Source organism: Melanerpes formicivorus, unplaced genomic scaffold, assembly GCF_026170545.1.
Source record: "Melanerpes formicivorus ecotype bairdi unplaced genomic scaffold, bMelFor1.0.p_v2 SCAF_21, whole genome shotgun sequence".
NCBI classification, from domain to species: Eukaryota; Metazoa; Chordata; class Aves; order Piciformes; family Picidae; genus Melanerpes; species Melanerpes formicivorus.
The window spans coordinates 3,040,526-3,055,589 of NW_027142373.1; the positions used below are offsets into that span (position 1 = coordinate 3,040,526).

The following is a 15,064-nucleotide window of genomic DNA, read 5'->3' on the forward strand; positions in this document are numbered from 1 at the left end:
AGCCCATAGTGGTCCAGTAGGAACCAGCAAAATCCTTGTTCCGCGCAGCAGCTTTTCATGCCAAGTAATTTAGATTTCACATTCAGTATTGGGAAGCTGTTGCCCTGAGATGGAGCATCTCATCCATGGTTTGGATGCTGAGTGGATTGATGTGGTAGATAGGGAATGTTTCAAATAACCTACAAAAGGTCTTAGGTGATGACTGTTCACTACCTCCCTTAACAGTAAACATCTCTAACACAGAGATTGCTTCTGAAGCAGATACAGGCAGGAGCTGGAGGTAGAATACCCATGAAAAAGGGGACCTGGTGATCCTGAGCAGATGCTACTCTCTCACCTGTTTGAATTTCCTGCTGCTGTATAAACCAGTGAGAATCATTCAAGAATAACTTCCAAATGTTGTGTTTCAGCTCATGGAAGCCCTTAAAGAACAGGAAGAGATCAATTACAGATTGCGACAGTACATGGACAAGATCATTTTGGCAATCCTAGACCACAACCCTTCTATCTTGGAAATAAAGAACTGAGGAGAATGCGAGAAGGAAAAGCAGCAACTGCCTGACATTTCTGCACATGCCACTGGATCTAAACACCACTCTGATACTGTAACTGAAGCTATAACTATACACATACACACTAGGTGTGAGTGTGGGCATGGCTGTGTTTCTATGACGTTTGGTACACTGTTGGTTGTCCTTGGATTGGCTTGGGTAGACGACTTTGTTTTCCTCCATGCACTTTCAATACCTGTGATAAGATGAATTGTGTATATTAATGTAATAACAATAGAACTGGATCATGCTCTTTTAGATACTGGACAAAATGACTCTACCTCTAGTTGTAAAGGTGAAAAAAAGACAATGGAAACATGTGGATGTGGCCCTAACTTCAGGAGCAGGAATTGTTCTTTTGTTCTTCCAGGAATTTGGGTGCCACAAACCAATTAACATCCCCAGGTTCAGTTCCTGACTGGTGCTGACTGTGCAATTTCCTGTTTGATTTAGCTTTAGTGCTTAAACCACATGTAGGGTTAAAAAAAAAAAGAGGAAAGAAAAAAGCCAAACTTTGGAGAAAAGGAAAGACACAAATTAAAAGGGAAGAAGAGGAAGATGTTGCAGAATTGTTGCTATTTGTGGAGAATCACCATCCACTTGTTTGCTACTGTCAGTACAAAGTGCTTGTTATGTGAGATCACTTTGGAGCCTGCTCTGGGATGCTCTGAGCCAGCCTGCTCTGTAGTGTGTATGTGTGTGTGTGCATGTCCAGTTTTTATGCCAGGGTCCTGGTAGCATTGAGGCTAAGAAACTTTTCAAATCTGTTCCCCTATTTTCAGGGGTTTATTGTGGCCATTAAGATGAGTTCTGGGATCCTGCCCCTTCCCCTCACCCTTAGTTTTAAGGATTTCACTGAAGGACCACATTACAATTGTTATTAAAAATAAATTAATTAAAAAAATCACAAAAACTAAAACCCAACCAAAAAACCAAACTAGAAGAATTGCATGAAGTAGTTCACTTCAGAGGGAGGAGGACCAGCCCTTGAAAGCATGGGTTGAGTTGCCTTTCCTCCCCAGACACACTGCACTCTTTTGAGAGTGACATTTTGTGGGCAAGCTGTGGAGAGGACCAGCTGGGTCCTGACACTGAAGAGAAGTCTGCTGTGGAGAGACTCTACCTGTCAGGCAATACAAAGAGCTTGGTCTTGCAGAAGTTGCCACTACACCCATGCATATCTAAGGTTCTGCCCAGGGAACACATTCTGACTGAGGTGGGCACTTATGCAGGTGCTTAGCTTTCACCATGTGCTGTGGCTGCTCACAGGAGTCAGTGGGACAGAACATGAGCTTTAAAGTTGAGTCTGTGCTGAAATGCTGCCTTAAATAAGGATGGACTTCAACATGTGCCTGTGCTCTCCTGAGCTGCATCTGTGTGCTGTAGGGCTAGGGTCTTTTTAACTAATAATGTAGCTTAGGGAAGGAGCTTGTGGAGTTCTTTGGATAGTGGAATGCTTTAAAAAAAAAATTCCATGCTTTTTTTTTGTAAAAGTAAATATTTCACACTTTTAATTCACACCAATTGGCACAGAAAAAGAGGCCCAGGTAGCTGGCTTTCCCCAGTGCAGAGATGGTTCCTCTATTGAACACACTCCCCAGAAGGATGTTGCAGTAGCAATGACTGTGCTTTTCTGTGTATTTCTTGCTGTTGGCAGTGTCTTGCCCCTAGTATTCTCTTGATGTATCTTGGTGTGTATATGTGGTGCATTTTTCTTGCATTTGAATACATAAACCATGTATTCAACTATGGATGTAAATATATATATATATTTTTCTGCAGTCTCTGTACTCTTGCCTTCAGTGATGTGTTACTGGAGTGATGGGAAGGGGGAAAGTACTGAAGCGTTCTTGAAGGCAAGAAAATAAAACTGGTTTCTATGTATCTGCATTAGGCAGGTGGAAAGTGACTAGAAAGGGACTAGAGAAGTAACAATGGGACATGACAGCCAGCGCACAGAGTCTGGAGGACTGGAGTGCTGTGGGAGGGATGGCATAGCTGTGTTCAGACAGTGATGTCTCAGAGCTGGTTTCCTGAGGCTCTAGGGTAACTTGGAGAAAGGGATTGCAAGATTCCCCCCCTTGCCACCTGGGGATGGTGTTAAATGTCCTGTGCTAAGTTGCAGCAGCTTCTGATTGTGGAGAAGCAGGTGGAACACCCTGGACACCCCACACGTGCACCTTTCCCACCTGCTGCTGTTTCTGTATGTGCCACTCGGAAGGTAAGAGAGGAGCAGTTAAGCCATCTTGGTGCTACCTACAGCTCCCTGCCCACAGGACTCTTCACCTGCACTTAGTGATGGCATTACCCCTGTGGGGTGCTGTCTGTGGGTTGTGAAAGGAATTTGTGCTGCTTATAGACCCCAGGAAAGTGTCTCAGGGTGGCAAGTGGATGCTACTAACTGCTGTGACTAGCGGGGCTGTCTGAGGCAGGAGCCCTGCTGCTGGAGCTGCCTGATTTTGGTAAGTAACTCTTCTCTCCTGAAGTGTATTTAAATATGAATGACACTGTTGCAGGTCAGTCTGATGACTGAATGTTTCCCCCTAAATATTTTTAAGTAAAAACAGCTTTTTAGCTTCAAAGTTTTAATAGCCTAAAGCCTATTCAGTCCTCCATCAGGCTAACCCCACACACAAGCTACTGCAGAAAAAAATACCTCTTTATAAACATCACCTGAAATGTTCTCTCTCAGGAGTTTTCCTGATATTGGCTGCTTCCCTCCAGACATCAGTCACTGCTGCTGCCTAGTTATGGTTTTGGAGTGTGGTGCTGATTCAACACTACAGTGACACCCAGAGAGGCACCTTTTGAGTTACTTCTATTAAAGTCAGAGCTGTTTGGGAATTGGTCAGGTTTTGAAGTGCAGCAGTGACAAGCTGTGACCATCCCAGCTATTTTTAAGGAATTTTTCACCTGCCTTTTTTGTGGTCCTGAAGACAAGTTATATCCCATCTATGTGACAAAATGAAGCTGATTCTCATGACATGTTAGCACATGGGGTGAGTAAGCCTGAAGTCAATCCAGGTAAGGGATCATTGGCACATCCCTGTGAGTTTTCCCTTGCTCCTGTGTAGCTGGTCCCATTGCATGCTCTCCTTGCACACTGTTTACAAGGCACAGCCCTCCTAGCTTAGCATACCAAGAGAACCTTGCAGGTAAGGACAGCAGCTTGGTAAGAGAAACATCTGCAGCCAGGGTCTCTGTACCATGGCTTGCCACAGTGTGGAGCCAGCTGACAGAGCTACCTTGTGCTCCTTAGACTTTGGGGTTTCAGCTTTCTGGCTTAAGTCTCAAAGTCTTGTACAACTGAGAGCAGTACCAGGTGTTCAAAAGTGATTAGAGAGAGGTTACTTTTTACTAACACTTTACATCTAATGAAAACATACCATAACAAACACAGACTTGTGTGGTACAGTCTGGACACCTGCCCATAGAATTGGTGTTTCTGTTTGAGGTAGGTGCTAGCTGACAGCCCAGGTGTCACAGCTGTACCACTTTCATGTCGCTGTTCTCAGCAGTGACATTCACCCTGCCAAACCCCTGCTACACCACAGTGCCCTGGCAAGGGGCACCCAGGTGATTGCTCTGTCAGGAACACATTGACTGCACAGAGAGTGAGGGGTGCAGGAGGGCTGCAGCTGCTCATCCACCCAGAGCAGTGATCTTGCACCACCCAGAATTTGCCCTGTTTTGTGGAGCACCTTATCCATAGCTAAATTATTCTGAGTTTGGAGAAAGGAGGTCAGAAAGGGAACACTCCAGCACGCTACAGGGCAGTAAATGTTGCACTGACAGTATGTTTAAATACTGAGCTATCAGAGAATTAACTGTACAGGGGGGTGTGGGAGCCATTTGTTTTGCTTTGTTGCACAGACTGTACTAAACATTTTCCTGCATGGTTCCATATTTTAGTACTTGTGCCTTTCTCTGTTGCGAGGATACGTTTTATTGTCACGTTTAATCTCCTCTTTTGGGCACTTTTTCTATCCCACTTTCTTGGTTGGATCTTCCTGGTTCTCGTGTAATGTACATGTGTATATATAAAATAGATCAGATTTGTATTCATGTGCCTCCAAGATGTAAAAAAGAAATCCTCATTTTGTACAGGTTTTTTTAGAAGCACTAGGGCATGGTCTGAATTATGTAGCAAAATTAGCAGTTCTTTGTCTCCTTTTAGAAGTGTTGTGTCAGAGGGCTGCTCTCTTTTGTATGGTGACGTCACACACACGCTCCCCGGGTTTATTGCTCTAGTGTCCTTACAAGACCAATTCTATCCACTTGTTGGTTTCACTTATTTCAAAATAATAAAACACTCAACTAAATGTTACAGTCCTGACTTGGTGATTGTAGTTTTTGTTCACACTGAAGCCAGTTTGCTTCTTTTGATACTTGAAATGGACACCAGACCAAAATCTAATTTTAAAACGTTGCCCATTTCAAGTTCACTTCAGTTCTGGGATTATTTTTGTGGTGTTGGCAAGTGATTGACTTTGCCCATTGAAATGGAAATAGCATTACCAGCTCATGGACTCTTAGGGTAAAATGCTTTAGATCACTTCTCTTCACTCCCTGGCTTCTGTGGCAGCTTTTCCTAAGGACAGGTTCTGGATCTGCGTGACTGGAGACCTTCCCCTTGCAGATGTGAGAAATTGAGCATCTCACTTTTGCTGTTTTGGCAAATGCTGAATAAGTTTCTTACCTTGGGGTCTGCAGCACAGCATCTCCTGGAGTATTTGGGAAGCTGAATAGATGTGTCATGAGACTGGGCCATCTGTAACTTGGTCCTACAAGTGTCCCTTCCCTCCCACCAACCTCTTCCTGATCTGGTGCTTTCATTCCTTAAGTGTTGACCCCCTCATCTGGTGAGATGCTTGAACTGTTCCCTCTCTCACGCCTCGTGATTTATCAATACCCACTCATCGGGCCCCTGAACAGAGAGGGATTGCAAATTGTGCTAAATCACATGAAAGAAATCATCAATATCCCCTAAAACTCCCAAAATACAAAATGTGATCCATGCAATAATATGTTCCATTCTCAGCAAAGAGCATTTTTTAAACTGAATTTGGCACCCACCTGACATTGTAAAGCTGCCTTAGAAGCAAGGGGGTGGTTTTATTTCTTACTGCAAAGGCTGCTTGGTATGAAGATGAGCAAAGTCCACTTGCTCTATTGTTACTTAAAAAAACCCAAACAACACACAAACAAACAACTGAGAAAAGCAGCCAGCCAAAGTGGCATATCAGTATTTTTACTCTCATTTTGTGATTTACACCACCATTGAAGTGCTGTCAGTGCTACTGCAATGTGCCATTACACTGTTTTCTCTGTATTTTCTTGAAACACTTTCTGGGGACAATAAAGCTGTCCTTGCTGTTGTGGATCCTTTCAGGTAGCTGTAATGTACAATCAGATATGTAAATAAATTATTTGCTCTCCCTGCATGACTAAAAACTTGTCTGTAGTGGGTGACTGATTGAATGTCCCTCCTCACCTGCATCCCTGCTCACAGCGTGGTACCCACCTCTCCTTCTGTACTTGATGGGTTCTGCTCTCACCTGCCCAAGTGCCAGCTTCATCAGCTTGGGCTGAGGTACAGGAATGCCACCAGGGAGTGACGGTCCCGGCACAGGCGCTGTCTGACAGCCACAGCTGTGCTCAATTCCCAAGAATTGGGTGGATACCCAATGCCGAAGCCTCACAGGTCCAGCCCGTTAATCTCCCCACCCACAGCTAATGGAGCTCCAGCTGGGAGCTGTTTGCAGGATTTGGAGCCAGCTTGTTAATGTGATTGAAACAGAATTCGTTAGTGCGGCTGACGAGCCGGGGCTCCGGATCCTGTCCCTGGAAGCAGTGAGCTGCTGTGGGGAGAGCCCTGCCTGCAGCCACCTCCTTAGGGTGGTCTGGCACGGGTGCGTGGTCTGGCCTCGTATGGCCAGCATTGACCACCCCAGGACGCTGGAGAGAGGGGGTTTACAGCTCAATTAAAAACAGCTGCTTCCTTCTGCACACCTGAGAAGCCCGAGGGGAAGCTCTGCCCTGGGTGGCCCAGCGGTGCCCTGCACGTTGCTAAGCCCTAAGGAGCGGCCACAGCTCCCGGCTGTGCTCCCAGCAAAGGTTGATTGTGAGGGGCCAGGACAGTGCTGAGAGCCTTTGGGCAGCACTGGCATCTGGGACTCATCACCCAGGAAGCAGTGGAGACAGAAGGAGCCCCTGGGCCTGGTGCAGGCTCGGGCAGAACTCGCCAAGTCACCATTGGGCCAGGCTGTATGTGAGGCGGGAAGGCAGAGGACACAGCGGTGCCTGCGGCTCCGTGTGTGTCCCCCCCCCCGCCCCCGACCAGCATTCTGAGGTAAATTTTTGTTATCTTCTTCTCTTTGAGCTGCCAGACCTGCTGGTCTGTTCTCTGGCCGTCATTTTAGAGTAAAGTAACAGGCTGGTAAGCGAGTAGCTGCTCAGGTGCCAGGCTGCTTTTTGCAAGAGCCTGTGGTGTGGAGCGAGGGGAGGGCGCCATGGGCACAGGCACCGGGGGGCGGCCGGGGCCAGCGCTGGTGTCTGTGGGCACTGACACCGAAAAATGGGGTCTGTTATTCTGTGGAAATGCTGCTGAAGAGAGGCAGCCACAGTCAGCTGTGGAGACGTGGGGTGTTTCGTGCCAGGAAAGATGGTGCCTTTCTGTGGTGTGCTGGGGAGACTCCTGGGGGAGGCAGCCAAGCAAGCAGCCCTGTGCAGCTGGCTGCCCCTGGCCTCCCTGCCCAAGCAGCAGGTCAGAGGGAAGCCATTCGGGTTAGCATGGAAATGCCACCAAAGCCCTCACTGGCATGGCCACGTAGCTCATGGCCGTGCTTCTACAGTGGGATTTAGTGGCTTTAAACTCCTGAAAAGCTACTGCTCCCAGCCCATTTCACCAGGTTATCACTTGCACCCTTGATGTGGGGAGAAAACCTGCACCTGTCTGATTGATGGTGAACGATGTAAAGCTAATGAACCAGGCCTCTATGTGTGTGGCAAATTCTCTGCTCCCAGCTGGGCTGGAAGCAAGAGAGGAAGGGGAAGGAAATGTTCTTAAAAAACTTCACTGAGCAGTTCACATTGCAGGGCCAATGCTTTCTTTTAAAAAGCATTATAGTGATCTTCAAGTGACCACAGTGTGCAAACTGCTTTGATTTGGCTGTCAGTGTTTTCTGATCCTGGTACAGGTGTTTTACATTATCATCCCATGGGGTTGCTGAGTAGCTTTTCTCCCCAGAGTGGAGATATTTGGGGAATTGGAGCAAAACCAGTGTATGAGTAAACCATAGAGCAACTTACCTGTGTGTTACTGTCTCAGTCTTCTCCATGCCCAAATTCCTCATGGCAATGAGCTGTTGGATATTCATAACATCAGGCTCAAGGAAAATTCCCCACTGTGTATGCTAAACCACTTCACCCAAGATCCCAGGAGCAGTTTTGTTCCCAAATCTCAGCAGTTCAAGCCAGCACGCTGTACTACTGACCTACTTCTAGAGTAGTTACTCACTGGTATGCAAGACACACTGGGAAAGTAAAATAACTATTTCTCTGAGGATAGGAATGCATCACTATGTACCTCACCGAGTTTGTAGTAGTTTCTAACAAATGATGTTGTTCCTATTAGACTGGGGAAAGCCATGACCCCTGGGTCATTTTGCAACCAGGAATTAAAGCTTAGAACTCCCTAGGAGGTGATTGTTATTGGGGGGGATAGGACAAGAAAGGAAAGAGGGTTTGAAGTTAGACAAAGGTTAAATGAGGCAGTAGCAGAGCAAGAAATAGATTTCAGGAGCAGTGACTACTGAATACTTGGATGGTGGCAAGAAAAGTGGTTGCAAAGAGGAAATGCATCTGATGTGAGCACTGCATGAGTTGGCAGCAGGTTCTGATCTCCTTGTGTTGGCTTAGCATATTCAGTTCAGCATAGCAGTCTCAAAGCTGGGACTTCGATGCTTTCCTCTGCTCCCTTTGCTGTTCTTGATGGCCCACGTGACAGCATTTTTGCCAGCTCTGTGATGGCAGACAGGAGTCTGGGATGTATCACTCCACTCTAAATGTCTTTTGACCCACGTAATGATGAAGGGACTCTCCCAGCTTGCATAACTTGGGGTAAGTTATGTCCTTGGAGCCAGCTGCTTTTTGGACACACAAAAGGGGTTAGAGCATGTGACTAGTAAATTAAAGATTGTCCCAAATGTAATCTTAACTATGTGGGTTAATGGTGACTTTAAAACTGCTTTGCAGTGATCATGTGTAAGCATGTCTTCTGGCATGTTCATTAAAACCACTGTTCCCCCACATTGAGATCTGTGTCCTTAGAGTGATGAACAGACAGGGTCATTAATATTTTGATGCAATAATGTTGTAACGTAAGGTTTACAAGTACGGCACAGGCTGTTGGTGAAAAGAAAGAAGAGTTGAGCTGTGGCACCAAGGGCTGTAGCTACTGAAGGTCTGTGCTCTCTGTGTCCCTGCTGTACTGTAGCACATCAGGTTGTGGTTTATGTCATGCAGTCTTATGTTTACTGTGTGGCTTTTCTTTTTGTGCACAGGCTATTACTTAAAACTTGAAGGGTCATAGGGTAGGGCTGTCTGAGCCGTTCTGCCATCCTCTGCTCTGCCTGAGCACTTCTCCTGTGTGACAGAGAGATAACCCTGGACCAAGCCTGTCTTTCAGCCTCCTTGTTCAAACCATGGCCTGAGGACCCAAGCCCTGGCTGGGCAAAGCAGAAGAGTATGTTTGAGGGGGGTGCCTTGAAGAGCAGCAGCACTTATTTATTGAATTACTGCCTAACTGTGGGTTAAAGGTGCAGCCCCAAAGCCTCCCATCAGGGGTAGTGGCTGGTTGCAGCAAATCTTTCTCCTAGCAGAGAATGACCAGCCTCTTCACATCCAGGATGCCAGAGCTAAGGGAGGGAGGAGGAGCACTGCCATGGCATGGCTGGGGTGCTGCTTCCCAATGAATCAGGGCATCAAGAGTAAAGCTTTTAGCATCAGAGAGTGGCTTGGAAGTGTTAATACCTAAAAATGGGACTTACCCTTTGGAAAGCAACTGTTCCTCTTTGGAATGAGCTGGTCATCCGTCCCCCACGTGTTTCATTGATTTGTGGAAGGAGCACATTGCAGATGCAGTGTGTGCTCTTGTAATGAAGGTTGTGTAACTGGGATCTGGTTAAACAGGCCCTGTGCCTGGACAGAAGGTATAAAGTACAGGGAGGGATTATGTTCTGTCAGGCAGGCAGTTCTAACTGGGCTTGGATTGTTTTAATTTCTTTTTGGGTTGGGTTTTTCAGAAGGTGTGTGTAAGCCCCAAACCACCTTACTTTCTACTGCCCAGCAATAGTTGAAAACTGGAAACCAGAAATTTCAGTGTGGAGCCAAATAATGGTTCCAAACCACATCCTTCACATTCTTCCCTCCTGCCCAACAGCTAGTGGTGATAAAAATGAGAGCTGATTCATTTCTTGGGTCTTAACCAAGTATTAGCCATAAGACTAAATATTTGGTAGCTGGAAACCCAAAGGAGGAAATATTAATAATGTAGTATTGTGTTTATGATTTATGCCAGTATGATTTTACCATGTAAACAGACAATAATGGGATTGAAGTAAAGAGGAAATAGTTCCTGACACAAACCCGCCTGATACTATCCCAAGGGAAGGGGTGGAAACGCTCTTGCTTGGCACAGGAAGAGAAATGGGAGCAGCGTGCCAGGGCCAGGAGCTGCGTTGAACCAGGTCGCGGTGCTGCGAGCAGGACTTGTTCCCACCGTTCCTGCTCCGGGAGCGACCCTCCCTCCCCGCAAACAGGGAGACGGGGCGGGACCATTCCCTTTAGCAGATTCCGGGCCCTGGAGAGCGGCAGGGCTTAAGGTGTGAGCTCAGCATTGGCATTTCTCATGCGAACTTTCCTGTTTGTCTCCTGCGGCAACTCCGTGTTTCGGTAGCGATGCACGGCGTTACCGTCGTGAGAAAGGTCAGCAGCTGTCGGCCAGGAGAGTCAAACCCGCTGCTCACCCACCATCTGAGGGGCTGTTTGGGCAGCGCTGATGCTGCCGAGCCCCGACGAGGGCCTCGGCGCGGGGGACGCTGCCCTGGTGGCTTCAGTAGAAAAAGGTGTCCGAGGGACCTCGCTCGACCGGGGAAGGGCCCAGCCGCCCGTCCTCGGCCCCGGATGGCGCACGCACCACCAACCCGCGCTCCAGGTTCCGCGGGGCCAGTCCCGCCTGTTCCTGGTGCCCCGCCCTGCACGTTCCTGGAGCAGCCCCCGCGAAGCGGGCGGGGCTGCGGGGAACAGCTCGGCGCGGCGGGGCTCGGCCGGTGCCGCCGGCGGCAGGTCCCCGGGCCGGCGGGCGGTTTGCTGGCTTCCACTGGCGGCGCGGGGGTGCAGCTAGCCCGTCAGGCGCGGTGGCCAAGTGGTAAGGCGTCGGTCTCGTAAACCGAAGATCGCGGGTTCGAACCCCGTCCGTGCCTGCCGAGGCAGCGCAATGCGTTGGCAGCCCCGCCGCGGGGAGGCCGCGGGCGCCGCGTGGTTTGCGGCCGCTTTTTGCTCTCGGCCGAGGGTGTCGCCAGTCCGCTCCGAGGCGCAGAGAGGCGGGGAAGTTGCGGGGAGTGGGAAAGTATGGCCCTTGGGTGGCCACAGTCCCTGTGGATTTGCACCGTGAAACGCATGGGGTAGGTGGCTGTCGCCACGTGTGTTTGCTGGAGGCGCTGTGGTGAAACTACGGGTGGCATCCAGCTCAGACGGTGAGCTGCAGGCTGGTTTTGGGAAGCGAGGATCTAGGACCTGCTCGGGACCCTCTAGCTCTGATATTGGATGTCTTCTCCCGGGATTACACCGGCGTAAAGCAGCACAGGAAGCACTTTCTTGACCGAGGGATTGCTCAGTTTTGTCTCGGAGCAGTTGTCCTGAACACAGTGAATCACAATTAAAATAAAGCTGATGCTGGCACTGCATCGCTGTGGAGAAAAGCTCTAGGTGAGCTTGGAAGTGATGAATTCCTCTTGCTGTTACTTCATAGGTGCTGGGGTTGATGTAATTCCCTCATAGAGACCTTCAGTGGAAAAGGGGAGCTGAATGCTGGAATAAACAAATAGAGTTACAAAAAGTATGGTGCACTTGTACCCTTTACACCAGAACTGACTTCGGTTGCTGGGTTAATACATGAAGCTGTGTGAAGCTTTACACATGTGCTGCCTCTGTAGAACATCACTTTGATTATTGCTGCTAGCTTAAAATATGTGAACAGAGTCAATTCACTGCAAAATCGCAACAGCCAGATAGCTGGGAAGAGCAAAGGAGCCTCTTCCAGGCACATAGCTGCTTCCTTTGATGCTTAGAAAAGCTGGGGTTTGCTGTTTAATGTGACACACTTAGCCAGCAACTGACTGAATCGAAGGCTGTTTGTCTTTCTCGAAGTACTGCAAGTGTGTGTGTGTAAGGTGTTTGGGGAGGCTTGCACTAAACAGTTGTAGAGTATGTTGTTAATAAACCATAAAACCCCCGTGGTATATTTTGATATAAAAACAAGAAATGCAGTTTAGAACTCGTTTGGGGAAATGTAGACTCAATTCTACTTGGAAAATGCAGTGCTGTCAAAATCCTGTCAGCCTTGTAGGAGGCTTTTGTGGATGAAAGTTCCAGCTTTGAAACAAACCCTGGTTTGACCTTTTGTATTTTTTTTTTTTTAAGTAATTGTACAGTACCTCACATCAAAGTGTTTCTAATGATTCAAAAACTGCCTTGCAGCTTTTGCAGAGAACTTCTGAATTCTGTGGGTTTGTTTCTGGTTGAAACCAATTGCAAAAGCAAGGTCCTCCCTGAAACAGGCTTGCCATCCCATAAACCCCAGCAGCTGTGTCTTGCCCAAACGTGTGCAATGAGCCTAGGACTAAGAACCAGGTGTTGCAGCAGAGCTCTGGCTTTTCTGTTGCTCAACTTCAGTCTCTTCAGAAGTGGAATATTCTCTTCTAACTTCCAGCTGTCCTGCAAGGAAGGCCCTCCACAGGCTCCTTGCCCAGCTCTCACAGAGGGCTCCCCGGGGAAGCTCCAAGATCACATGTTCCTTTTACAGCAGGGCACAACGCTGGGCTCAGCCTCCTGGAGACACAAAGGTGCCAGCCCTGGCTCAGGCAGGATTTGGGGCTGCAGGTTACTTTGGATAACTAAAGAGTCTTGCAGCAGGAGCTCAGGATGTGGACATCTGGACCCACACGTGTCTCTGTCACTCAGCTGTGAGCTGTGCTTGTCCTGCCTTGCTTGGGACAGGAGCACTGCTTGGTTGGTCAGCAAAGCTGGAGATCAACAGCTAGACCCAACTGATATAAATCAGCAGCTCAAACTAACGATACTATGTAAGCTGACCCTGTGTGTGAGCAAAGTTCAGCCTAAAGCCAAAATCCACACAAGTGGTCCTGCTCACACAGAGCTGGTCGTGATGCTCTCTCCCAACTCACTGGTGTGGGCACCACTTGGACTTTTGGTTCTCCTCACTCCCCTCTCTTTAGGGTCTCACTTTTGCCTTCATTTTCTGTGGGAGCTCTGGCACAGTGGACTTGTATTGAGGCAGATCTCGTGTTTTCTCCCCTCCTAAATTCCTGGCCCCTCTTCTTACTGAGGCAATAAATTTGTTTTTGGCTTCAAAAGCTAAAATCCTAAAGTGCCAATGAACTATAACCAAATGACTTGATTGTGACTATGCTGGAGATGGTTTGGGGTTTGTTTTTTCTTGGTGGGTGAGGGGAAGTTGTTTATTTTGGACACCAAGTCCTGACCAAAACCATTAAATGTTTTAGGTGCCCCACTTGAGTTGCTTTAAGAGCTTTGATTCTATTCCAGCAAATACTGAGCAGCCTCCCTCTGAATATATCCCCCCTATTAACCAAGGAGTTATTAAATGAGGATTAAAACAAGGCCCCTTTTAATTACCTAATAAAACCACATTACAATTAATGTACTTAAATGATGTGTTACTGCTGAAACTCTTGGCCATACTTAGATACAGAATTTTCTGACCTTTCTGGTTTGACAACCCAGTTACTCAGAATCCAGACATCTCCATGACCTCTTTAAAATGAGTGTAAAAATGAATCACTTATACCAGCGGTGCTTCTGAATTGTGTGGGTTATGTATTTTTGAGAGGCTGACAGAAAAATCTTGCTTTTGAAAGGTAAGATGTGAGTGAGGACTAAAAGCATAATGTTCTTTGTTTGGAATAGAGCAACATTTTCAGCGCTTTGCAACTCTCTTGAGTGTGTATCGTGTCCATCCTAGGGTCAGACCTCAGCAACTGCAAAGCAGTGTGTCAGATGCACAGGAGGAGATGGGTGCTGGGGTGGGACATGGGTGAGATCATCCCACAGCCTTGCTCACAGCCTGCTGTGTGGAGCTGAGTGGGGAGAAATTGTCCTGAAGCTTTGCTCAGACTCTCTTGGCCCATTCAAAATGTCCCTGATTGTCTTCCTACCACTCTTGCTTTTTGGGTATCCCTCCATGGGATGGCTGACACCTCCTTATTTTAAAAGAAGGAGGGGGAAAATATATAACCAACCCAAGCCCTGAAACCTTGAACTTGGAAAGAAAATCCTCGTGCCGAGTTGCGCAAATAGAGAGCGGTGTGCCAGGGGTGAGCGGCTGCTGAGCCAGCTGGGCTATGTGCTGGTGAGAGCCCTTGCTTTTGGCATCGGGGCTGGTGTCCTAGCACCCAGTTCCTGCCCTTGTACATGGCAAGGGCCAGAGCCAAGCTGGAGGATGCTTAGTGCCTGCAATACTCTGCTGTGATTGCATTTTCTGCAGATGAGACAACTCCATGTACAAAGTGTTTTATAAAGCCAGCACTGCTGCGAGACCACCAACAAACCACTGGGCAGGAGACGAAGATCTTAGATGAGGTAGGAGAACAGTATCTGCTGTGTTGTCTGAATCTCAAATCCATTGCTGAGTAAATTAACCCCTGAGTAAATAAACCCCAAACTGTGGAAATCTTCACATGGCTACAGCAATGTGATTCCCATTTCCATTATGCCTGGAATTTAATGGACTGCCGAAGTCTGACCAAAAGGCATTTCTTGTGTCAAAATGAAAAATTGCAGATCAAAAGGGTGACTTTGCAGACAAACATATCGATCTAAAGCCTGGGTGACACAGACTTCCTGGAAGAGAGCCCAGAAGCATGTCTGTGTTTAAAGTCAAATGGCTGTAGCCTTTTACCACTGATGAATAAAAAAATGTTTTTGTCTGGATGCTTAAAGCTGGAGCAGAAACAGAAATCACTCGATTAGTTCTGCTGGAGGAGCAGGTACATGTCTGCGAGCAGTAATCTGCTGGATGCTGCAGTGCTCAGTAATTTTAACAGGACAGTGAGATATGAAAAAGGACATTTTCCCCCTTGAAAATGCTGGTTATGGCAGCTGTAGGAAGAGTAGTGAGTGCCCTCATTCTGTGCTGGAGGGACTGAGCACTGGTGTCCCCTCATCTAGAAACACGAGGAGCGGAGCAGTCC

At 47.6% G+C, this 15,064-nt stretch overlaps 1 protein-coding gene, 1 long non-coding RNA gene and 1 other non-coding gene across 6 annotated transcripts in view; 2 read left to right on the forward strand and 1 right to left on the reverse strand.

The window, feature by feature from the left end:
- The window catches only part of RAB11FIP4 (RAB11 family interacting protein 4), a 111,379-nt gene extending 105,374 nt beyond the window's left edge, over nt 1-6,005 (forward strand). For all 4 annotated transcript variants that reach the window (XM_068151031.1, XM_068151032.1, XM_068151034.1 and 1 more), the window contains one exon: nt 411-6,005. In XM_068151031.1, the coding sequence (XP_068007132.1) occupies nt 411-527 (117 nt within the window). In that variant the 3' untranslated portion in view covers nt 528-6,005. The remainder of the gene's footprint in view (nt 1-410) is intronic.
- LOC137447502 (uncharacterized) lies at nt 5,866-9,689 on the reverse strand. The gene is made up of 3 exons (XR_010988877.1): nt 9,602-9,689; nt 7,863-7,915; nt 5,866-5,947 (listed from the first exon to the last, which is right to left on the reverse strand). It is a non-coding gene; the product is annotated as an uncharacterized lncRNA (long non-coding RNA).
- A 1,274-nt stretch (nt 9,690-10,963) lies between these two features.
- Nucleotides 10,964-11,035, forward strand: TRNAT-CGU (transfer RNA threonine (anticodon CGU)). The gene has a single exon. It is a non-coding gene; the product is annotated as a tRNA-Thr (tRNA).
- Nucleotides 11,036-15,064: the final 4,029 nt, after the last annotated feature.